We start from the raw sequence: 25,820 nt of genomic DNA on the forward strand, positions 1-25,820 counted from the left end.
TATTTTAAATGGTGGTTGATTATGGTCTTGAGAATTTCCAACTTAGGGTAATAGAGTTTTTATGACACATTTTTTGCATTGATGGTTGATTATGTTCTTTGGAATAAGAGCCAATTTGCACAAAGTTGAGATGTACTTACAAGGTAGTGAAATGGACAGGATATGCCACAATTATTTATTTTTTGCTTTGGTCTTCTAATTTACTTACAAATGTACACAAAGTATCTTCCAAGGGTGCACACTAAGCTTGGGTAAGACGCTGGAAAAAAGTAAACTCGGGTACCCAAGTTTACTTTTTTCCATAGAGGTGAAAAACCAAATATGATCCATAATAAGAGATGTGGCAACAAAGAAATGTCATGGCGAGGTCATATAGTTTAAATCACTCTCAATAATCTTTGAGAATTGAAACAAATTGAGATCTACAACCACCAAGAAAAGGGCAAATAAAACTTCAAATAAAATCTATTTGAGTTTGGAATGTGTTCTCTATACAAAAGGAGAATCCTCATAATGGAGGCAAGGACCCTAATCTTGTTACAACCATTATCAAGGCTCAATGTGTAGATTCAATCTTCATTTTCAGAATCGGGATACTCACATGCCACTATTTGACAATAAAAAATATTAGAGTCATCACAAACCTGAGCACCTTGCCCCACGATGCTCTTCTCAGCACCATCAGAGCAATGTTTTTTTACCAAAGGCAATAATGCATGCCATGTATGACACGAAAATGTACTAGTAGGATCTACAATTAATGTCTTAGTACAACAATGAGGGCACCAAAATCGCGCCCTTCCTTCAAAACACACTCGATGTCGACCTCGTTAATGCTTTCTCCTTAGTACACCTGTGTGATGAGGTGGCTTTGGGTGTTGGTTAGTGGCTATGCTCGCATATTAGGATAGTTTCCAAGTAACAAGCAAGAGAAAGTCACAAAAACATACCTATTTCTTGCTTTTGTTTGAAGAATCTCAACAAGGTTCCCCCCATGCGATTGCCAGTCTTAGAGTCTCCCACAAGGGCATGTAATAACTCTACAATTGATCGATTGATACGTGCTTCCAAAAGGGTATACTTTATGTACTACCACAATCGCTCTACTAAATTTGTAGTGTCCATGTTGTTGTGGTTGAAAAGCCTTCCAAACTTTGGCCATCATTTTCTCCACATGCAAGAATCCCCACACCAACCATTTGTGATGTATCAAACTATATTCTAGTAGGATGCATATCTTTGAAGCAATAGTTGGTATCTTCCCACAAAGTCTTCCTCTGTTGCCCTATGCATGAGATTTGACATCTCCACGTATACATCTCCGCGTATCTCCATGGGAACCTTCCACAAGAGGAATTTACTATCACAAAAAATATGCGCTATTCACAAAACATGCTATAAGAAAAAGAGATACCTGTGGAAGAAGATTTTCAACCCAAGCCTTCTTGGTGTGGAACCAACACAGCAACACATGGCAAGAAATTTGGGATCGATCACCATTTACCTCATGCATCCAACAATGCGGATCTTCCTCCACTACATTGAGTAAGGCTTCAAGTTCTTGTTGCGATTTATCAATAACAAGAGCACTTGGATATGTCCCATTTTTTAGAACACTTTACGAAGTGTTAGCTCTAAAGCTACAACCTCATGGCGACCACCAACATCTGAGGTGCACAACATGAACCATATTGGAATACCCACACCAAGTTGATTGGGAAGCATAGCCGCAAACAATGGTAGACCAAATGCATTTGTTTTGAAGGTACTATCAATTGCCCACGAGTTATTTTGAGAAAAACGCATAGCTATCTCGAGCATCCATTCATCTTGCAATATTAGGATGAATGGTCTATCTTTTGGATCCATGGCATTGGGATTATATGGTTGGACGTACAACACCTACATGTAACAACTTATCAAGACATAGTAGTTATGGTAAAAATACTCTCATTGGTTTGGATCTTACCTTATGTAGTTTTTGCAAGGCTAAAGCTTCCATATACATTGTTGTCCAATCATCATTACTTACTCTATCTTTAAAAACCATACACGCATGCCATAAACTTTCACATTCTATTACACTCACTAAAGATTCTAATCATGTGTAGTTGTTTAGAAGTACCTTGAATGCGAGGTGGATATGACAACATTTGGATCTCCCCTGGGATCATAAAGAATCTGTAGATTATGCGCTCTAGTATGGAAGCCCTTTCCATTTGGATCTTTTCTTTGGACAATGACAATTGTGCAACATGGCGAGAGCTTCCAACATCAAATAAGTCATCCAAGCAACATTTTATGACATGTGGGTGAATTGGCAAATGATAAAGATCACTTCTTGACCCAGGAACATGCCCTTGATGGACTGGATTGACAATAGTGTGCACATCGTTGTGTTCCTCTATGAACTCCACTTGTACCTGAAGGGGATCGGACAGCACCACAGACGGAGAGAGAGAGAGAGAAGGAGACATACGACACACAAATATGGGTGGGGAGACTCAATCAGTGAGAAACCCCCTATACACTTATGCTATGTATAAGGTATACAATTCAGTGGGCGCCCAGACTCTGGGCGGCCGGGCAAGGCACAGGCGCCTATACCCCAACAACCTCCTACTTAAAGGCGATTGTGTCTTTAAGCAAGGGAACCTAGTGTAAAGACTACAAAAGGCGAGAGAAATCCTCTCAACCGATGCCCACTGGCTGACTGTGATCGTGTGCATCCGACTGTCCTGCTCCCGTGTAAGTCCATACACCACCAGACGTACCGCACACGTACTGCAAGTATGTACACAATACTTGCATATCTCCCTCGTACACTATGCCATCATCAGTCAACAAACGACTGACAACCCCAACTGCAAATGCTCCCACTGCAGCTGCGATATCCGGTCTCAAGATCAGCATCTCATACATGAGACCACCGAATGCCGATGCAATGCTAGCGGGCCCTGCTAGCTCTACGGAGCATGCATCAACATATATATCCCTGGCAATAGGCATCTCTGACTGACAAGGCGTGTCAGCCACATGCATCTCCTGACTGTCCGCAAAAGACGCATCAACCTGTCGTCCAACCTCGGAGCAAACCAGCTGCTCTAGGTGCCTGCTGGAAGACACATCCTGCACAACTATATCCCCATGCTCACTGTCGAGCATAGAAAGGAATGACTACATAATCGCTGACATCTCAGCCTCCTCTGCAATCATCCACCGCAAACATGACTACTCAATCTGCTGTGACTCACTAGAGCTCTCATGCTCTAACTCCTTATGCATAGACTCTTGCACAACTTCCTCCTGCCGTGACTCACTAGAGCAAGACCACTCTACCTGTCTATCCTCCATAAAAGTATCTCGCACAACTGACTCTCTGCTTTGCTCAGTCACTAGCAAAGCATGCATGTTTGACTCTGTCACCTCTCTGTGTGACTGCTCAAGTCGTGCCCCAACTGTGTGCACAACGAGCTCACTACTCTGCACTCCATGCAAAGCACCCTGCAACCCATGAGCAAAAGAGACTGTTCGGGTCTCTCGCTCTCTACATGGCTGTAACAAGATTGAGACTCGACCATCTCGCACCAGTACTACGTGCAATGGGTACCATGTGCCAACTCTAGCACCTCTCGCAATCACCAACGAACCCAAATGCAACGCAAAAGATCGCTCAAGCAGCGATACCCGACATCCACTATCCTTGAGCTGACCAACGGAGATCAAAATCATCGTCAAATCTGGCACATGACACATATCTCTGAGCACGTACGATGCACCGCTCGGTAATGACAGTCTCACATTTCCTGAACCAGCAATCTCATGCAGTGACCCATCTGTCAATCGCACACTACCATGCACTCTACTAGAATAGCTACTGAACTAGTCACGATACGGAGTGACATGAAAAGTAGCGTCTCTGTCTAGCACCCACTGCAAAAGAAGTGCACTATCCTTAGACGTCAAAAAATCAGGAGTAATACAGGAAGCAAATGTGACCTCACTGTCACTAGGATACTCAAACACTGTATCTGATCCTGCAAACTGTCAAGTCAACGGAGCCTATAGCATCTACTGCATCCTTGAGACTAGCTTGTCTCCTGTGTTGTCTCATATGACGAAAGCATCGCCGTCTAATGTGCCCTGTATAACCACAATGCCAACATCTCAAGTGTCGACACGAACGAGAACATCGTCTCTCATGAGTCATTGTCCTAGACTCGAAAGTCTCACACATATTGACTACTATAAGTGAATGTCAAAAATAACCAAGAGCTGTAACTCTACTCTAGGTACGGTAGCAATGAAATGCACTCAACTGATCCAAAAGAAGCAACCTGCAACGAGAAAATGCTCTCAAAAAAGAGCTCACCAACACCTACAATGCTCATGCGAATCCACGCGTAAAATCTCTCGCAGTAGTGTAACCACACTGTGCTCCACAAATGGCAATGCTGCAAATCCCACATGCCAAGTGTACGAGGCTCCTATAGAGTAAACCAAGCTCCCGTATGGCTGCAAATCAGCCCCAAAATTAAGCTCTTAAACAGCTGCATAAACAAGTCACAAACGTGTCCCACATCAGCTTACAACTGAGCCATACATGGACACCTGCAAAGAGAAAACACTGGCTGAAAATTCAGCACCCAAATAAGCCCTCAAACCTGCCTGTAACTTGTAAACCTGTAGTTGAAACCTGTTTAAAAACCTCAAGCCATTAGTGCTCGAATCCGGCTATCTGGCTCGTAGCCACACAAGCATACATCACAATATTCACTCCTGTGAGTGTGCCAAGATAACTGTATGCCTGTCAAACCGTGAGCTAATCACCAAGCCCACACTGTGCGGTATCGATGCATACACACGCACAAATCTTCCACCTGCAGAAAACACCGCACGCAAATGCTGAGTGCAACCCGCAATCTCTACCTAGATCGCATAAATGATGTGCATAAAACTCCTGGGAAAATTTCACCAGAGTTTCGACACACAATGGCTATCAACACAAAATAACCATTGTCTTGCAAGCTCAATACAATGAGCAATCAATGCGCATCAAACTACACTCAACATACATGCATAAGTTCTGCAAACCTGTGTCCAACAAATGTTCACAAAGAGTACCACATGTGACCATACATGTCATCCACAAACAATCTCTGCACTTGCTCACAAGATCTACTGCTCACCACATAAGCATACATAGAGCATTACCCGCTCAAAGACCATGTATGCAAGCCACAATACTGCAGAAGAACCATTCAACTGCAACTGGCAACACCTGTGGGAGTACTAGACTCAACTTGTACCTGGGAGTCAAACCCGGTCTTGTAACACCTCATATGTGCTTGCTACTTGCAGTGTGCACGGGTAAGCTATCTGCAGCAAAGAAAACAACAGAGCCCAAAACTGTCCTGAAAAACAGTCTCTGTGTTTTTAATTTCAGACCCACCTGCACTCCGAATCAGAAAACAATTCCTTTTACAAAGTCGTAGAGCTTGAAGCCAGCTCCGTTTTGAACCAAAAAGTTTTGGAATCGGAGCTTTGTAGCTCAAGTTATGAGCAAAACAATAGACTGCTGTCAAACTGTCAAAAACTGAACGACTTTCTTCTGTGCTTCTTTGAACTCATAGAAAGGCTCAAACTCATTTCCCACCTCGATGCGTGAGCTGAATGCATCAATCTCACAATGCTTCCATGTCTATGGAAGCTCCAAGCTCCAATTTGTTGCCGATGTAGCTGTTGCAAAGCTTGCCGAGAAGACGGAAAATGCTGTACACAGTGGGCTGATCTGTAGAGGAATTGTGGACTGACCTATGAGCACTAGGAAGCTCCTGAGAGCTCTCCTGCAAGCCTCTGTATGGCTGCCCACAAGCCTCCTCTATTTCTTTGCTCAGATCTGTGACCTCTCCGCCATAGCCGACGAGTTCATCGCAAAGCCGACCATCTACGCTCTCACACCTGTCGCTCTGATACCAATTGAAGGGGATCGGAGAGCACCACAGACGGAGAGAGAGAGAGAGAGAGAGAGAGAGAGAGAGAGAGAGAGAGAGAGAGAGAGAGAGAGAGAGAGAGAGATACGACACACAGATATGGGTGGGGAGACTCAATCAGTGAGCAACCTCCTATACACTTATGCTATGTATAAGGTATACAAGTCAGTGGGCGCCCAGACTCTGGGCGGTCGGACAAGGCAGAGGCGCCTATACCCCAACAATACCTTGAATGTGCAGCCACACTTCTTTGATGTTCGCAGTGGCTTTATCAATCCACTCCGCTTGGGTGTTCCTCCTCTATGGCATATGTAGTCCACTTTGACTTTGGAAGGTGTATGCTTCTTTGACGATCGGGCAATCACTAGCTTGACTTTGTGCTCTATCATTATATGTGTGAGATGCTTGTCCACATTATCTTTGTTTGTGTTGATGATGGACATTGCTGGCTTATTGAGATCAAAATCATTGCATCGAGTATTTGACATGTGAGGATTCTTTTAACAATGCATCCACATGAGTTTACAAATGCCTTGATGTAAGCTATCGGTATTCCATGGCGATGAATATCAATAGACCATTTTACCTTGAGAGCTTCGAGCGTTGAAGTGACTCCTTGGTGTTGTTCACCACCTTCATTGCAATAAGCATGCCTAACAATGCTTTCCCAATCCTCAATGCAAGCAATCCGTAGCTTGGGTTCCACTTTCAAGCAAAGTCCAAGCAAGCCATCTTCATCCTGTAGCAAACAAAGGCTCTCTTGTATTCTTTGCCACTTCTTAAGATCTAGCATTCCCCTAGTGTCATATTTCTTAAAAATATCCAAGGGTATGGACATTCCTTCATGTAGAACCATTATCATTAACTTGTAAGTTCCTTTATCAAAAGAGAAAAATGTTGGTGACAAACATTGGAGAGGATCAACCACAACCACATCGAATGGTTCAATGTCTGAAGTATTGCATGACTCATCAGAGCTTGTGCTATCATCGGAGTGATTTTCAAGGTCATCACTTGTGAAAAGCCAATCCATGGTAATCAAGAGTACCAAATATGCTTAATACATAGGAAAAATTGTGAATAGTAGAGTATGGAGGTTATGTAAACAACAATGCTTGAAAACTAAGAGGAGTGTTGTGTGTGTGCAAGGAGAGAAAGCAATGGCATGTGCTTGGAAATAGTACTTCACTTTCACAAGCCCTCTTATCCGAATTTTGGAAAAAAGTAAACTCGGGTACTCGAGTTTACTAAAATACCCGAGTTTAAACTGACAAAAGTATCTTTGATTATAGCACTATCATCATAATATGCAGAAGGTACAATCATGAAAGCTAGAGAAAATCTTTATAATTCTCCACCATAAAAGCACCTTACATGCTTTACATCCAAATTTAAAAGTAATCCGAAATCCCCTCCGTGGTCCCCACCAAAAGTAAACTTGGTTACTTTTTTGGCACCAACAAAATCAACAGATCTCCTCTGTAGATGTGATTCTTAGCCCATTTCCACCCTTGATCCCATCTCCCATGTCCGTGTTAGATATAGTTGAGGGTTAGCCATTAGGGCTCTATTTCAATCCGAGATGTATTGTTATTTACCTTAGCATAACATTAAATGGGCTTTAATAATGCTTCATTCATCTCCCACAAGAGCCATTCTGGTTGTTCGTCTCTACTATGGTCCGAGTTCTACAGCAGCTGGTGAGGCGTGAATGGCTTCCTCAGCGTCATCAGCGCTACTTCTGTTCCGTTCCGCATCTCTCATCCCCTTTTCAAGAGGCATCTCCTGGGGTGAGGGCGCCTGCCCCTTTTCCCTACGCATGGGGTCTGTTCCAGCTCATGGCCGTCCCAAAACGCAAGGTTCCCATCTCTCTCTCTCTCTCTCTCTCTCTCTCTCTCTCTCACACACACACACACACACACACACACACACACACACACACAGTATGTCAAGGGTACATAATCTCAGTTTTTTTCTGTGGAAAATAGGTGAGCCGTTCCAAGAAGGGTATTCGAAATGGGCCTAAGGCTCTCAAACCTCAACCTGTCATTATTCGGTGCACGTATGCTTTTCTTGCCTCAGTGCAATTCTCTTATTGAAGAAAACAAATAATGGGTCGTGATTAAATTTTAAACTTGCTTCATACCAGTAGAAGCTGCATTACTGCTTAGAATGACATTTTTTGTGCCCTACCAATTACATGAGGTCTTAGTTTGCAGCGGCTTGCAGTTTTTGTGCTTTGCTTTCAACTAGCATAAAGGATATGGCATATGCATATCTGGGGCTGAACAGATTTGGCTGGAAATTGTAATTGTTGATTCTAAAGCGTCTCTCATATGCATATCTGGGGCACTTTTCGATGAACAGATTTGGCATGAAATTGTAATGGATGTGTGCCATTCTAAAGTTCTTACTAGAGAATGTTAGACTTGGTAGCTTTTGTTGTTGGCAACTTCAACTTTTGTGAGTATCTGTCTCTAGTTAATTGGTGTTAGATTAGATGCCATCCTTGTTGTCCCCATTGCTTGTGCAACCAGGTCAAGTGACTGAAGTGTTGTGACAATCTGATGACATGGCATGGCTACAGGAGAGACACACACACACAGACACCTTCTGTGAACACTGCAAATATAGAGAACAACGCCAAGATACGGAGGTATGGATCTGGCAACAGGAGCCAAGCTCAACAGGCAACTTCTCAAGCAAGAACCTTGGTGGTTTCCCCTCCAAGCAAGATCCCATCCCTAGCGTTTTGCATCAGGTACTCATCGCCCTCATCAGCTTCAGCCTAGTGTTTTTAGCAGGAGGTCATCGCCATACAGACCCCAGTATCTAGCGTTTTTGAAGATACTGCAGCCCTAGCGTTTTTGGAGAGTTCTAGCCCTTGCAGATTCTCAACGTTTACAAATTCCAGCCTTGGCGATTTTCAACAATGAAGACCTGCAATTTCAACAATGAGGACCTGCAGTTTCAGCCCCAAAAGACCATCAGTTTCAGCCCTAAAGAACATCAGTATTCAGCCGTAGCAGATTTCAGCCCATAGCGTTTTGGACAGCAGATAAAAGATTGCAGATTTCAGTCCTTAGGCCGGTCCCGCCATCACCGTCGTCGACGCCGACATAGCCTAGACTTGCATCAGTCACATGCATTTAGTTTGTACCAGTTTGTGCAATCATAAATAGACCACTCTCGTCGACGAGAGTGGGGCCTTCGGAGGAGGGCTTACAACGTCTCTGGTGTCGTATTTCTCTTCTCTCTCTGTCTCTCAGTCTCATACACCTTCACGCACAGTGTCCATTCACTTTGTTTGTATCAATTGCACTCTCTCATTAAGAACGGAAGGCTCTCCCTGCCATAAGAACAAAAGGAACCTTGAGCACAGTTCGGAGCACTCATCTTGAGCCAAGTTCAAACATTCATTCCGCTGCACCTAACCATTGGTATCAGAGCTTTGGCAGTGTTCTGTATCACTCAAGGAAAGAACCACAAGAATCACAAGATTTTTTTTGCTTGTTGCGGTCGCACGAACCCAAGTTCCCTTGGGCGTGTCGATTCCTAATCGTGTTTTTGAAGAGTGACAGGATTCCCAAGAAAGAAGGGCTTGTCCAGCCTCCCCTTGTGTCTCTTTTCACTCATTGAGAGCGGACCGTGCACTTAGCGGCCGGCCAATCGACGTGAGGTGGGAAAAAGCAACCTTGGTGTGAGCGCAAGGCCGCCAAGGGGTGCGCCCGCGGAAAAGAGGAGAACTCGGATGAAGAGAAGATCCTTCTCAAACACAGATTGCAAGCGAAAGAAAACCTCAAGAACCTCAAAGACCCTCAAGAACCCAAGAACCCAAGACCCTCAAGAACCCAAGTTGCTCGTGAACTTAAGAACCAAAGGTCATAGTGCATGGTCATCACCCGAAGCGGAATGGATACTTCGCATATAGGTGATGAGCATGAGAGAGGCGACAGTTCTCCCCACCAAGAGATTTTTCCGACCCTCCCCCTTCTCCATCTACGCCACAAGTTGTACCAACTTGTGAACGCGAGCGCGATGAACGAAACGAAAGAAAAGCACAAAGAAAGGAGGAACGGGAAGCTCAAAGAGCGGCCTTGGAGGTCGAGCGTGAGGCTCAGAGAGGCCTCCGCACTCAAGGATTGATTCGACAAGTACTTGTTTCGAAGTCCAAACCAGCCAAAGATTGTGGGAGTTCTTCAAGCGGTGCAAGCCATGATGCGGATTCCAACAACCCAGTTACAGAGAAGTTGACTTTCAGCAAGTATGATGGTAAGATGGATGCCACGGTGATTCATTCTTGGTTGCATCAATTTAATGCTTATGTTGCGACAACTAAGAAGATAGAAAATAGCAAGGTTTTGACGGCAGCTATGTACCTTACCGGTGATGCCATCAATTGGTACCACGCATGGCAAGAGGCATAGTTAGCCGCGCACCTAGAGGAAGCCGACGAATTCACGTCCCTTTTCTTCAATTGGGCTGATTTCCAAGACAAGCTCAAGGCGCGGTTTATGCCACCTCAGTACCTCGCACGATTGGCGCGCTCTCAAGAAAAATGGTATGCCGGTTATATCTTTTTCTAATCGTGTTTTGCAGCTGGGTACCCCAATTACGCAAGTCGGATGATGAACGCAAAGAGGCATTCCTTTATGGATTGGACGAGTATATCAAGTACGATGTCGAGGTGCTCGATCCAATTGATCTCAACAAGGCGGTAGCGATTGCTCTCGCACAGGAGATGAAGCACAACAAGGGAAAGCCTAAGGAGAACAAGACTTCCACAAGTACCTCGCAGACTTCTCAGAACCCTCAGAACGGTAAGAATGGTAAGAACGGTAACTCTTCTAACCAATCTTATTATGTGTTCGCACGATTGATACGCACGCTTTGTTCGAGTGTTTCATTCTTGATTGTTTCCTGTATTTTAGTCAGCATCTATATGTGATCCCTTTTCCTAAGCAGGACATATTGTATGTTGAGCACGTTTCACTCATGGATGAGCACGAATGTATACGGATTTTTCATGAAAAGCTGAAAAGTATGCATTCAAGGAAGTCACATTCCATGTCTCTTCCTTGGCATGACACATTTGTAGAAAGAGCACATGAAAGTATGAGCACCAAGTATGTGCATTTCCATTGTGAATTGCCACAATTGATTGATTTAGATAAAAAAGACATGATTCGATCTCATTGTTTGCGTGTGTGTGATGAACGGGTTAGCACTCCGTCTCTTTGTCCATCTAGATTGCATGCACAGTCTTTGAGGGAGACAAGATTTTTTCCACTCACTTTACATGGAATAGGTATCATGGTTATGTGTTGGAAATGGTTTCAAGAATTTTCAGCCATGGAGATTCTTGAAGAAGAAAGAAGCATGACACTCGACGAAGTTGAAGCATCGAAGGAGCCACAAAAGACTTTGTGTCGCTTTCGGCGCGGCCCAAAGAAGCAAGCGTTGCATATCTTTATGAAGTTCAAGTACCGCACGACCCACACATCAGAGTGCGCCAGCGAAGAGTCCCTTCTAGGATTCCGGATGCTATTGGCGATCTCCCTCGACGCCATACAGTTCGGTACCAGTACCTCACTTTGAAAAGGAGGGGATGTTACGTGACACATCCAACCCTATGTGTCCGTGGACAAGCTACAGCACGACAAGGGTTCAGTCAGTCCAGTCAGTCTAGATTAGAAGTGATATGGCACTTTTGTGAGTCTTCGTAGACTGTGCATGTCCAGACACTTCGTGTAGATGCATATCCTCTGGTTGCACACAACATGATCATAAGCATTCCCATCAGAAACCATTAGAATCCTTCAAGGGAATTTTTGAGTGCATTTAGTCCATTTTCCCTATTTTTGACATTTTGTACTTATTATTTTTAAGTGACTTTTGTTGGAAAGTAGGCAGGGCAAATTGAGCAAGTTTGTATATAAGCAAACCTAGACTAGCACAAAATGGCAGAAGAGGCAATAGGAGCCAAGCTCAACAGGCAACTTCTCAAGCAAGAACCTTGGTGGTTTCCCCTCCAAGCAAGATCCCATCCCTAGCGTTTTGCATCAGGTACTCATCGCCCTCATCAGCTTCAGCCTAGCGTTTTCAGCAGGAGGTCATCGCCATACAGACCCCAACATCTAGCGTTTTTGAAGATCTGCAGCCCTAGCATTTTTGGAGAGTTCTAGCCCTTGCAGATTTTCAGCGTTTACAGATTTCACCCTTGACGATTTTCAGCAATGAAGACCTGCAATTTCAGCAATGAAGACGTGCAGTTTCAGCCCCAAAAGACCATCAGTTTTCAGCCGCAGCAGATTTCAGCCCATAGCGTTTTTGGACAGCAGATAAAAGATTGCAGATTTCAGCCCTCAGGTCGGTCTCACCATCACCGTCGTCGACACCGTCATAGCCTAGACTTGCATCGGTCACATGCATTCAGTTTGTACCGGTTTGTGCAATCATAAGTAGACCACTCTCGCCGACGAGAGTGGGGCCTTCGGAGGAGGGTTTTACGTCTCTGGTGTCGTATTTCGCTTCTCTCTCTATCTCTCAATCTCATACACCTTCACGCACATTGTCCATTCACTTTGTTTGTATCAATTGCACTCTCTCATTAAGAACGGAAGGCTCTCCTTGCCATAAGAACAAAAGGAACCTTGAGCACAGTTCGAAGCACTCATCTTGAGCCAAGTTCAAACATTCATTCCGCTGCACCTAACACAAAGACTGGCGCCCCTTGCGATATTTCTTCTATATTAATCTTTGAGCAAAGTACAACCAACTCGCGGGTGCTCGCTCTTAGACTCTGCGTCCAGATGCTCTGCAGAGTGAGCCCCCCCTTGGGTCCTTATAAACATTACAAGGGTTGCTAAAAGTAGAGCCCAATAGCATTAAAATCAAAAGCAAACTATCCTAAAAGCAACTGGTCTAAAATTTGCCAACAAAAAGTAGTCAACGTAATCTGTGGAAATCTGTATGCCCTGTCACGTTAGCAAGTTAGCATAATCTGCGAAAATCCGTACGCTCTGCCACGTCAGCAGGCCATCGTAATTTACGGGATTCCATACAGCTGCCACATCAGTATGCCAGCGTACATTGCGGGAATCTGTACTGACAGCCACGTCATCACGTCCGTGTTGTGTGTGTGTCCGGGCATTGCCATGTCATTAGTTTGTGACTCGGGGCCAATGAACGTAAGCAAGTCGCCAGCTACCTGAGTTGAGGCATGAGGTGAGGCAGCAAGCAAACTCCAACATGGCGGGAGGCTAGTCATGCTGAAAGCCGCCCGTAGGGCGGTAGACTTTGGCTTTCACCCGAAATTCTTTACTTTAGACACACACAGAGAGCACTTTGGAAAGGTAACCTGCGACGGGAATTAACAATTAAGCACACATTGCTCGGAAGCTAGAATGCCCCGAGCAGACGCCGACAACCTGTAGGCGTCAAAATTGGCGTCGACAACCTGTAGGCCCCAAAATTGGCGTCCCGTTCGGTATTCTTTTTACTTTAAGAGGGTACATTACAAGAAGATTCCTGGGAATTCTTTACCTGTATCCAGCTAGATACCACCTGTTCTGGCAAAATTTCGGCAGCATAACAGCCTCAAAACTTGCCCGAAACCAATTCTCCTGTTGGAATTCACTTCCACTGACATGAACCCTCTGATTTCTGCCCAAAAACAGTAAATTCAGCATGCTGTATTTATTGGTTTTTGCCTTGTTTTCAACCCTAAACAGTCCCTCAATTGTCCTCTAACAGTGGGGCACTGTTCCCATTGGTTCTGGCATCCGTATGGCTGAAAAACAGTCCAAATTCAGCACATAACCAGCGCTGAAAACGCACCTGTACGGTGAGGTTATCACCCTCACCGGTGCCTGCTTTTGGAGCAGTAGTTAGCTACTTCTGTTCCTGCTCAGAGAGGCTCTTGCCTCAACAAAAATGCATATAACCACACAACTGTACATGAGTCAAATGAAGAGCCCTCTTGTGGGGCATCACATTACTGGACGTAGGGGAGAGAGAGAGCAGTGTGAAGTGTGCAGGGCATGATTTCTTGCACCACACTGTATATGAGAAGAGAAACTTGCGGTCAATATCTCATAACCTGTGACAACTTGCAAATGAAGCCCCTTTCAGCCAACGTCACCATGAAACGTGTTTCGGTAGGTAAGAACAGGTGAAACGTTTCGGGCCTTGAAACGTTTCGCTCACCAAGTGAAACACAAGCCGTTTCACTAACAACAAGTTACCATGGTTTAAGTTTCAAAGTCGCTAAATGTACGTTTCGGTGTCACGTTTCACTTTGCTCTCATTTTTGATTGAAACGTTTCGTGGTGAAACGCCGCGTTTCAAGGTGAAACGTTTCGGCCTTGAAACGTTTCGCGGTTACGCTGCTTTCAGCTAGAAATCGAGCGTCCCTTGTTCTGCATGAGGAAAGTGCACCAGAAAGTGCCACTTGGCACTTTTACAAGCATTTTCCCATTTTGGGCTTCTCGCTTTGCGCAATTGATTTTGCACCAGAGTTCTAAAATGTTCCCCTTGTCATTCTGGAGGTAATGATGCGAACATATTTCATGGTCCAAAATAGCAGTTCCCTACATTTTAGGGGATGCTTCCGTTGGACCCCCACTGGTCATCTGACCACTGGGACCGCATCCAAAAATGCTATGTGGCCCAGCTGTGGGTACTTTCCTTTGGTGACCCCACCTTGGCATTGTGCCTTTATTGAGTTCACTTCCTAGTATCAACCAACTTGCTAAGTGCGACGGGGGGATCTACATGATCTTGAACTGAGCCTAGACATCCTCTTACTATACGAGTTCCAGTGCCGACCAACTTCCCGTTTACGGGTGAAACTACTATTCACGTCGGCCATACAATGTCCGACCATTTGCTGACCATTTGCAACTTCAAAAAGAGTCTCAAAAATTAAACAGAAATCATTGGAAAGAAACCAACAACTAAGGTTAGCAGTTGCCACGTCCTCGTTACATAGTTAACAGTTGCCACGTTCTCGTGACACATGTCAAGAAGTATGGCAAGGTTTGATGGTCTGTTTGGACAACAAAATCAACACCTAAGAGGTAGTGCTTCCAACTAGAAAGCGCATGAATCACGGCCAAGAGCTCTTTCTCATAGACTTGCATAGTCTTGTCTGGCCCTTGCAAAATTCGGCTTTCATAAGCTACTACCCGTCTGTCTTGCATTAGCACTGCTCCGATGCTACTGCCACGCGCGTCACACTGGACCACAAATGACTTCCCGAGATCTGGCAAAACAATTACTGGATCTGAAGTCAACTTTTCCTTTAAGAGACTAAAAACTGAAATCTCTTTTTGGGTCCATCTGAAAGTAACCTCTTTCTTTTGCAAAGCGTGAAGAGGTGATGCTATCTCTGCAAAATTCCTGATAAACCTTCTGTAGTAGGAGCACAATCCCAAGAAGCTTTTGACATCGTGCACAGTCTTCAAGTCTGGCCATGTCTTAATAGCTTCGACGTTTGCGGGATCCATTCTGACACCATCCTTTGAGGCTATGTGGCCAAGAAAGTGGATCTCTTCTAGGAAGAATTCACTTTTCTTAGGATTGACAAGTAGCGTGTGACTGCACAGCTCTTTGAACACAATGGTCAAGTGACGCCTATGCTCCTCTTCATTCTTCGAATAGACTTATAATGTCATCGAAGAACGTCCCAACAAACTGTTGATGCAAGCGGAAAATACGATCCATGATTCTGATGAACGTGGCAGGAGCATTTGTTAGACCAAACGGCATCACTAGAAACTCATAAAGACCAAATGTTGTTCTAAACGCAGTCTTGTGCACATCCTTTGGCCTCATACGAATTTGATGGTACCCACTCACAAGGTGGAATCCGTATGTACGTAGGTACCATTTCGTACGGTACAGTACATCGTAAAAAAAATAAATTTGGGCGTTTTCTCCTCGGACGAGTTGCGCTAGGGGGCACTTTCAGATGGGCTTAATAGTGTGAAGGGGAGAAAGTCTTAGGCTTTTTTAATCGACCACGAAACCAAAAGAGTCTGTTCCGTTACAGAGAAGTCTGCAGAGCAGTGCACAGAGACCTGCAGAGCCGAGCTACGTGCGTGAAAAGGTACTGCTTCTGCCACCATGCACTCCGTACTCTTCTCGCACTCCGTACTCCTCATGTGTGTGCACTCTTTTGCATTTGCAATGTGCAGGATTCATTATGCCGTGTAAAACCAACCCCAACTGGTCGCTCCACACCAATGTGTTGAGCATCATCACGACCACTTCTCAGCAAGGTTCCGGCACACGCTTATGGCAATGCAAGTATTGTGGGGACCAGTACACCAACACTATTATGCGAGTCAAAAAGCACTTGACAGGCATCGGGTGCACTGATCAGATTGGTGCATGTGAGAAAATACCACCACCTTTGAGGGAGCAGCTTATTAAAGAGTATTTTCTTGTTGGTGCTCCTGGTTTGAGAGGTGCTCTCAGCACACAGGATGCTTTACATGATGCTTTTGTTGGAGAGTTGGAGTCTTTAGGTGCGGAGACAGAGGTTGGAGGGGGTTCGGCCTCCATGCAACCCCCTACTTCCAGGAAGAGAGCACGTGTTGGCGGTGAAGATGAGGATTTCTTGCCACGTGAAAAAGGTACATCTGAAACACCAACGCAGACCACTTTGCCTAGTCGCATCTCTTCTCAGGCTTGGGGCAAAGAGCGTCAGAGGGTGGCAGTGAAACCGGCCCGTGGTGGGGCGGTAGGCTTTGGCTTTCACCCGAAATTCTTTACTTTAGACTTTACGACACAAAGGAACTTCACGAATAAGCCTGTGACTGGAATTCAACACTTGAAAACAAACCACGGCCTGGCAGCTAGAGCGCGACCAAGCAGACAACGACACCCTGTTGGCCCCAAAGATTGGCGCCCCTTTCGGTATTTCTTTATTCTTATTATACTTGAGAAAAACCTGTAAACTTCCACAAGATGTTCCACTTTTATCGGGCTGAAATTCCTCTACTCCAACCCGATTTCGGCAACATAACCGCAGTAGAAGTCTCCACGGACAAACTCCCAAGTAAACATTGACTTTCCACGCACTTTAGAGCGCTTTGCAAAACCTGGCGAGAAAATGCAGCTCGCTGAATTCTCTGTTTTTGCGCTCCGATCTGCGTGCCGATCACTTTTATGGGTAGCCCTCGAGCTCTCGCACCTGTAGGGTCACTTGCCCCTTGAATTAGATGAGATTCCTCGTGGGAAATCTCTCCAAAATGGCCTGTACAAGCACCCAATGCTTTCCCGAGACTCCCCTGACAAATAAACGATCCGAACTCTTGCACCTAGCTCTCACCAAGCTGTCCCACCCTGTCCATGGCTGTAATTGCAGTTTTTTGATCCAATTTCGCCAACATAACGGCGCAAATATCCCTGTAGGTCAAAAGTACACGTCAAGGACACTTTCCCTTGCGGTATGGAAGCTTTCCAGTGAGCTGTAGGTCAATTTCAGCGTGCTGTAATTTACTGTTTTGCCACTGTTTGGTGCCTACTACCCTGTACACGCATCACAAGGCCTTTCCGAGGCTACCCTGACAATTCCCTGCAGTTTAGGTGCGAAACCCTAAACCTGCAGAAAAACACAGCAGGCTGTAATTCTCTGTTTTGGACCGTTTCGAGCGGAGCGAGCACGCCTACGCGTGTCTCAAGTGCTCCCGCACGCAATGGGACAGTTCCCCTGTAAATCGGACGAGTTTTCACGCGAGAAAACTCTCCATTTTCGCATTCCTTCGCTATGGAACTGTGCGTACTTGAAGGGGATTAGCAATTAGCTAATCCGGTTCCTGTACAGAAGGCTCTTGCCTTGGCAAACGCGCATAAAACCGCGAGAACTGTACATGGTCATCTGAGAAGCCCAACTAGTGGGGCATTACCATATGTGCAAAAGGGGAGAGAGAGATGCGCGAGAGCAAATCATCGCGCTACATAGAGCAAGGGAGAAGGCAAGCTTTCCATTAAAGCTGTGATCACCTGCACCCACTACTCACACACACTGTAGCAACCTCTAATGGGCTGAAATCAGCCCCCTTTGTTGATATGCAGCTCGTTTTTGCCTCCCAGAGTGGCAGAATCGCTCACAGGCTGACATGTCGCCCAGTTTCCGAGTTTGAGCTTTCCCTGCTAAAAATATCTCAACTGGTGCGTCAGTTGACTTGGCAGCAGAGCAATAAAATGTTCCCCTTGTCATTCCAGAGCCAATGAGGCGAACACATTTTCCGGTCAAAAATAGCAGTTCCCTAAATTTTAGGAGATGCTTCCATGGCGTCCCTATCGGTCTCCTGACCATCATTGAAGACTACCATTTGACCAACATCTACAATGTGGGTTAATTTACTGGCCCCTTTCACTGACAACTCGACGAGTGGCCCAAATTCCAGTTTGGCGCACACAGGCTTCCATACTCATCAGAATTCAGTGCTAACTGGCCCGACCAGTCCCAGACTAACCGACCCAAACTCCCGATGTGAGAAACCCATTTGGCTGCAGCCGTTTCACACTGGCCATGCAATGTCCACTTGCACCTTTTCAAGGGTTCCGAGAAAAACAAGTAAAAAATAAATAAAAATATATAGTACTTATTTACGGAAGGCAACAGGAAAAATACACCTCCTGGTGACACACCCCACCCTTGAAATACTGCAAGCGACCTCGCTTGCATGCCAATAATACATGCGGTATCTCCTGATATCACATATATTCTATGATGGGAATCCGAGATATACATGCTTCCGGAAATGTAGCGTTGGACGATGAAACAATCCCACCAACCTGGCTACGACACATATATCAAGCATAGAAGTCTTCTATTGTACTCTTGAGCACAAACTTCTCTAGCTAAATTCTGTATGGAAAGAGTAGATACAATTGCTTAACTACTCTCTTGAGCATCATGAACCATGCTCTTGCCTTGCTCCAAAAAGGCTGGATCAAGTCACTGTGGGTTTCATCTGAAAGGCTTCAAGATACAATTGCAATAGCTGAGGTGAATCAATCAATTCAGACTCTTCCATCCATTTGGCATCTAACGATGGATAGTTCTTGAACTTCACCACATAGCATCTTGCAACCTGTCCCTTAACTTTTTACATGTGCAAGAGGCTCTTGTCTCTGCAAACGAGCATAATTCCACAACCTGTGACGTACCACCCACGACATAGTAAGCTCAAATTTCAAGATGATTTACCAATGCGTCATAGAATCCAAGCAATCGCCTCAGAGAATCGGCAAGCAGCGTGTCACCTGGCAGACCCACATCACTCCCGCAAGAGATCTAGTGGCCAATCTACCACCGTGAGACCTCTCCCTATCTCATCTTGGTTCATACTTGCAAACCCTAAAAATGCACCAGAAAATCAGCCCTAATTTGACCACTTTTTGGCAGGGCGTACATGCGGAATTTCCTATGTGTCCTGTGAAGAGGAACCCTCTTCCCTGGTGTCATCTGTCCTGTCAGCCATAGTGTAATTCCAAGTTCCTGTACTCTGTGTCTTTACCCAAAACAACCGAGGCTCACTCTTTGAGGAAAAAGTGATTCAAATCCCGGCAATGGAACCATGAAACCGGCCCGTGGTGGGGCGGTAGGCTTTGGCTTTCACCTGAAATTCTTTACTTTAGACTTTACGACACAAAGGAACTTCACGAATAAGCCTGTGACTGGAATTCAACACTTCAAGACAAACCACGGCCTGGCAGCTAGAGCGCGACCAAGCAGACAACGACATCCTGTCGGCCCCAAAGATTGGCGCCCCTTTCGGTATTTCTTTATTCTTATTATACTTGAGAAAAACCTGTAAACTTCCACAAGATGTTCCACTTTTATCGGGCTGAAATTCCTCTACTCCAACCCGATTTCGGCAACATAACCGCAGTAGAAGTCTCCACGGACAAAATCCCAAGCAAACATTGACTTTCCACGCACTTTAGAGCGCTTTGCAAAACCTGGCGAGAAAATGCAGCTCGCTGAATTCTCTGTTTTTGTGCTCCGATCTGCGTGCCGATCACTTTTATGGGTAGCCCTCGAGCTCTCACACCTGTAGGGTCACTTGCCCCTTGAATTAGATGAGATTCCTCGTGGGAAATCTCTCCAAAATGGCCTGTACAAGCACCCAATGCTTTCCCGAGACTCCCCTGACAAATAAACGATCCGAACTCTTGCACCTAGCTCTCACCAAGCTGTCCCAACCTGTCCATGGCTGTAATTGCAGTTTTTTGACCCAATTTCGCCAACATAACGGCGCAAATATCCCTGTAGGTCAAAAGTACACGTCAAGGACACTTTCCCTTGCGGTATGGAAGCTTTCCAGTGAGCTGTAGGTCAATTTCAGCGTGCTGTAATTTACTGTTTTGCCACTGTTTGGTGCCTACTACCCTGTACACGCATCACAAGGCCTTTCCGAGGCTACCCTGACAATTCCCTGCAGTTTAGGTGCGAAACCCTAAACCTGCAGAAAAACACAGCAAGCTGTAATTCTCTATTTTGGACCGTTTCGAGCGGAGCGAGCACGCCTACGCGTGTCTCAAGTGCTCCCGCATGCAATGGGACAGTTCCCCTGTAAATCGGACGAGTTTTCACGCGAGAAAACTCTCCGTTTTCGCATTCCTTCGCTATGGAACTGTGCGTACTTGAAGGGGATTAGCAATTAGCTAATCCGGTTCCTGTACAGAAGGCTCTTGCCTTGGCAAACGCGCATAAAACCCCCAGAACTGTACATGGTCATCTGAGAAGCCCAACTAGTGGGGCATTACCATATGTGCAAAAGGGGAGAGAGAGATGCGCGAGAGCAAATCATCGCGCTACATAGAGCAAGGGAGAAGGCAAGCTTTCCATTAAAGCTGTGATCACCTGCACCCACTACTCACACACACTGTAGCAACCTCTAATGGGCTGAAATCAGCCCCCTTTGTTGATATGCAGCTCGTTTTTGCCTCCCAGAGTGGCAGAATCGCTCACAGGCTGACACGTCGCCCAGTTTCCGAGTTTGAGCTTTCCCTGCTAAAAATATCTCAACTGGTGCGTCAGTTGACTTGGCAGCAGAGCAATAAAATGTTCCCCTTGTCATTCCAGAGCCAATGAGGCGAACACATTTTCCGGTCAAAAATAGCAGTTCCCTAAATTTTAGGAGATGCTTCCATGGCGTCCCTATCGGTCTCCTGACCATCATTGAAGACTACCATTTGACCAACATCTACAATGTGGGTTAATTTACTGGCCCCTTTCACTGACAACTCGACGAGTGGCCCAAATTCCAGTTTGGCGCACACAGGCTTCCATACTCATCAGAATTTAGTGCTAACTGGCCCGACCAGTCCCAGACTAACCGACCCAAACTCCCGATGTGAGAAACCCATTTGGCTGCAGCCGTTTCACACTGGCCATGCAATGTCCACTTGCACCTTTTCAAGGGTTCCGGGAAAAACAAGTAAAAAATAAATAAAAATATCTAGTACTTATTTACGGAAGGCAACAGGAAAAATACACCTCCTGGTGACAGGCAGAGATGGAGATATGTCGCACTCTTATTGAGTGCAACATATCTTTCAATGTTTTGCGCACGGATCAGTGGAAAAGAATGGTAAAAGCCATTGCACAGGTGGGGCCTACTCAGACATGGACATGTCTTGATTACACCAAGATGTGCACCACTATGTTAGATGAACAGAAGGCCTTAATTGACAAGGCACTTACGCTTGTGAAAGCTGGATGGAAGGAGTTTGGATGCACCATTATCTCAGATGGTTGGGTAGACATACGCAGACGACACATAATCAATATCCTTGTGTCTTCTGCTTTGGGCACCTATTTCTTGCATGCTGTGGATGCAGGAAAAGCAGGGGAAAAGATCACGGCTGAGTTTATATTTTGTCACATCAAAACAACCATAGAGGAGGTTGGCAAGGAGAATGTTGTGCAGGTGGTGACAGATAATGCAGCTAATTGCAAGGCAATGGGATTTATGGTCGAGCAACAGTTTCTAGGCATAGTGTGGACTCCATGTGCTGCACATTGTTTGGATTTGCTCATGGAGGATATTGACAAATTTTCATGGGTGCAGCCCATAGTTGCAGATGTAGTCAAGGTCACCACATTCTTTCGCAAGAAACATCAGGCTCTTGCTATCATCTGCAGCCATAGCACTTTGGATATGGTTCGACCTACAAAAACCAGGTTTGCCTACATTTACTTGGTTTTACAGAGGCTCTACAAACTTAGAGATCCACTACTCCAGACAGTGGTGGATCCAAAATGGCGAGGCATGTCAAGATCCATGATTCCTTTCTCAGGTTAGGAAATTGCCATCCATGATTCCATTGTATATACTACTTTTAACTTCATCTTTATATTACTTGACACTTGTCACTCTCCTAATTTTGTGTGCATTGATGATTGCGCTCTTGCTTGAGCACTGAGCAGGATTGCTCGGCTGGAGCATGTGAGCGCAATTGGAGTGCTTACTCTCTTACACACGAAGATTCGAAATCGCCTTAGCACTTCTCAGTTGGAGAAGTTAGTGTATTGCAGAGCCAACCTGAGGCTCGTGCGGAGTGACCATTCTTTGGGGCCAACCCAAACAGGTAAATTATCTTGATGTTAGCCACTTTAAACTCAACCTGCAAGCATATGCCATAAATAAGTCATTTTAACTTTATTTTACTCTTCAACAGGTTGATGCGACAGAGCTGAAAATGGTAGATGCTCCTAGACCAGAGGAGGTGGACCGACAGATCAGAGACGAGCAGGAGCAGATTCTCAGAGAGCTCGAGAGCGTGGATCGTCGTGTGACTAGATCACATGCACGAGCTCTTAGAAGTTAGCCTTCCTCTACGCACGGTGGGAGGAGATCCAGACACTGTGAGACGAGAGAGTATTTGCAGGAGGAAGCTTCCTATTCGCTCCAATCGCAGGCGAGAGTACAGGTAATTGCCCAAGGACGGAGTTTGCATGGTCCCACAAACATCACTATGCACAAGCTGCAACCTGCATGTGGCCCGAAATGAACCATCCTTTGGAAACTTAGAATGCTGCATCTTACCCAAAATACAGCTTTCACAAACATGTTTGACAAGTACTTCAAGAGGCGGCAAAGAAGCAAATATATCAGATTTCTGCAAACGCAGCAAATTGGCAAAATTCAGATGACCAAAACGTGCATGACAAAGTTTTGCATTTGAAATAGCCCTTGAATCTGCAATAGCATTTGCAAAATTTTGTCCACACTTGTCATACAAAGTGAGCTTATACAGCCCACGACACAAAAGGCCAGAATGAAGCTGTCCGGCTCATCCATGCAGAGATTGCTGATATGCCCGAGGAGGCTCGTGGTGCAGAGGTGCTTGTACCAGAGTTGACATATGTTGAGCCTTACCCTGAGTTTGATGAGGAGGGCAATGTCCTTGATGATGGGGGCTTGCTCTCTACTGACGATTCATCTTCTGTATCTGACACAGACTTTTGAGTTTGCACGTCTTAGTGCACACTGTTGACTGCATGCTTTGGAGGACAGGTTGCAGCAGACTTTTATTGTTATTATGGCATTGTAGTATTTCACAGTACTTTGTTTTGGATCTTGATTCAGTTTGTATGGTATATGCCGACTTTTGGCTGATGCCATGGACACGATGTTTGTAGTTGTTATTTGGTTTTATGATTTATGGTCATTGGTTTTCTCATTGAGTATTGAGTCTTGAGTCATTAAGTTTTATGATCAATATGTTCATTTTAAGCATTGCATTGTTAATGAGGCTGAATTTTGAAAGGTCTGTGAACTTAAATTTAGTGTAATTATCTTTTTTTACAAATGGTACGTACCTATCACGTACCTAAAGGTTAATTCAGTACGGACGTACGTTCCGTACGTACCTAAACCGTACCATACACTACGTACCTTTCCACCTTGCCCACTCTTAAGGTCTATCCTGTTGAAAATTGCAGCGCCCTCTGAACGATCGAGAATATCATCAATCCTAGGAATAGGAAACCTATTCTTGATGGTATTCTTATTCAACGCACGGTAGTCAATACACATGCACCATGAGCCATCCTTTTTCTGTACCAGGAGCACTCGGGAGCAAAAGGGTGAAGAACTAGAGTGAATCAGCTCCTTCTCTAATAACTCCTCAACCTGGCCCATAATCTCTTTCTGTTGCGCCGCGCTAACCTTGTAGGGAGGTCTATTTGGTGGGCTACACCCTGGGATCAAATCTATCCGATGGCCCTCACGTCTCTCTGGCAGCAATTGCGACGGTAATGAATCAGAGAAACAGTCACTAAACTCTTGCAAAAATGCTGACTTTTCTTTATCTAACACAAATAAATTTGACTGACAATTATCCGAGACTTCACGTGCAAAAATCAAGTACACAGAAAGATGATTCTTTATTACAGAAGTGATAGCCGAAGCAGATACAATAGGGACAGACTCCCCTTTGAGCTTTACATCCAAAACATGAGTTTTGCCCCTATGCTGAAGGGTGATTGTCTTGCCGAAGGCATCCAACACACCATGTACTGTGAACATCCATGGAATTCCAAGTAGCGCATCGCACCCTTCCAATGGCATGATATAAAATTCTTCCGTGTCTACATATGACTGAATATGTAGACGTAGCTTTCCAATAATGGGAGTAACACACTCTGAGTAGCCAAGACATGCCAACCCTGTCTCCGTGTACCCCATCTCGTCAACTATGGTGCCCAATTTCATAGCTAACTCTGGTGAGATAAAGTTTGCTTTGGCACCTGTATCAAAGAAGATGAGTGCCGTCTGATCTCCAACCTTACCCATGCTCTGCATAACTCGTTGGCATCTGTACTAGGCCTGTCACCCACCATATCTGGCATCAAACCTGCTGTGGGTTTAGGCTTCTTGCCTTTCTTGTCCTCTTTATCATCTGAGTCAGCTGGTCTTTTCCTTTGTGGACATGTCACGTGACACATCCAACCCTATGTGTCCATGGACAAGCTACAGCATGATCAGGGTTCAGTCAGTCTGGTCAGTCTAGATTTAGAAGTGATCTGGCACTTTTGTGAGTCTATTCGTAGACCGTGCATGCCCAGTCACTTAGTGTAAATGCATATCCTCCGGTTGCACACAGCATGATCATAAGCATTCCCATCAGAATCCATCAGAATCCTTCAGGGGAATTTTCCAGTACATTTAGCTTATTTTACCTATTTTTAACATTTTTCACTTATTATTTTTAAGTGACTTTTGTTGGAAAGTAGGTAGGGTAAATTGAGTAAGTTTGTATATAAGTAAACTAGAGCTAGCACTAAATGGCAGAAGAGGCAACAGGAGCCAAGCTCAGCAGGCAACTTCTCAACAAAACCTTGGCGGTTTCCCCCACCAAGCAAGAAGAACTTCAGCCCCTAGCGTTTTCCTTCCACAAGCCAAGCCTAGCGTTTTGAAGGAGCATCATCGCCATACCTCTCAGCGTGGCGTTTTTTGCATCAGATCTTCCCGCAAGCATTACACAACACTAAGCGGTTTTGGAAGACCAACAAGCTGGCGTTTTTGGAACACATCAGCCTAGCGTTTTTGAAGGTCCCAACTTCAGCCTTTGCAGATTCAGCATGCAGTGTTTTTCATCATTAAAGAATGTGCAAGATCAGCCCTAAAGAAGTAGCAGATTCAGCCTGGAAAGACCATCAGTTTTCAGCTTTTAGGAACCTCAGTTTTCAGCCCTAAACCTGCAGATTTTCAGCGTCAAAGACCCACAGAAAACAGCCCCCAAATCAGCGTTTTTGGACTAGTCGCAGATTTCAGCCCATAGCGTTTTGGACAGCAG

General features: G+C 45.1%; 1 protein-coding gene and 1 pseudogene across 2 annotated transcripts in view; one reads left to right on the forward strand and one right to left on the reverse strand.

Annotated features, from left to right (window-relative positions):
- Positions 1–422: 422 nt before the first annotated feature.
- On the reverse strand, positions 423–6,786 carry LOC147417522 (uncharacterized; annotated as a pseudogene).
- Positions 6,787–7,616: 830 nt separating this feature from the next.
- The window catches only part of LOC147417523 (uncharacterized), a 57,439-nt gene continuing 39,235 nt past the window's right edge, over positions 7,617–25,820 (forward strand). Inside the window, exons 1-3 of one of the 2 annotated variants that reach the window (XM_086507222.1) lie at positions 7,617–7,852; positions 7,982–8,055; positions 8,581–8,754. In XM_086507222.1, coding sequence (XP_086363348.1) covers positions 7,670–7,852; positions 7,982–8,055; positions 8,581–8,754 — 431 coding nt within the window. In that variant the 5' untranslated portion in view covers positions 7,617–7,669. The remainder of the gene's footprint in view (positions 7,853–7,981; positions 8,056–8,580; positions 8,755–25,820) is intronic. The other variant, XM_086507223.1, reaches the window with a different exon arrangement.

This window comes from Adiantum capillus-veneris, chromosome 30 (genome assembly GCF_014529385.1).
Source record: "Adiantum capillus-veneris isolate H3 chromosome 30, ASM1452938v2, whole genome shotgun sequence".
NCBI classification, from domain to species: domain Eukaryota; kingdom Viridiplantae; phylum Streptophyta; class Polypodiopsida; order Polypodiales; family Pteridaceae; genus Adiantum; species Adiantum capillus-veneris.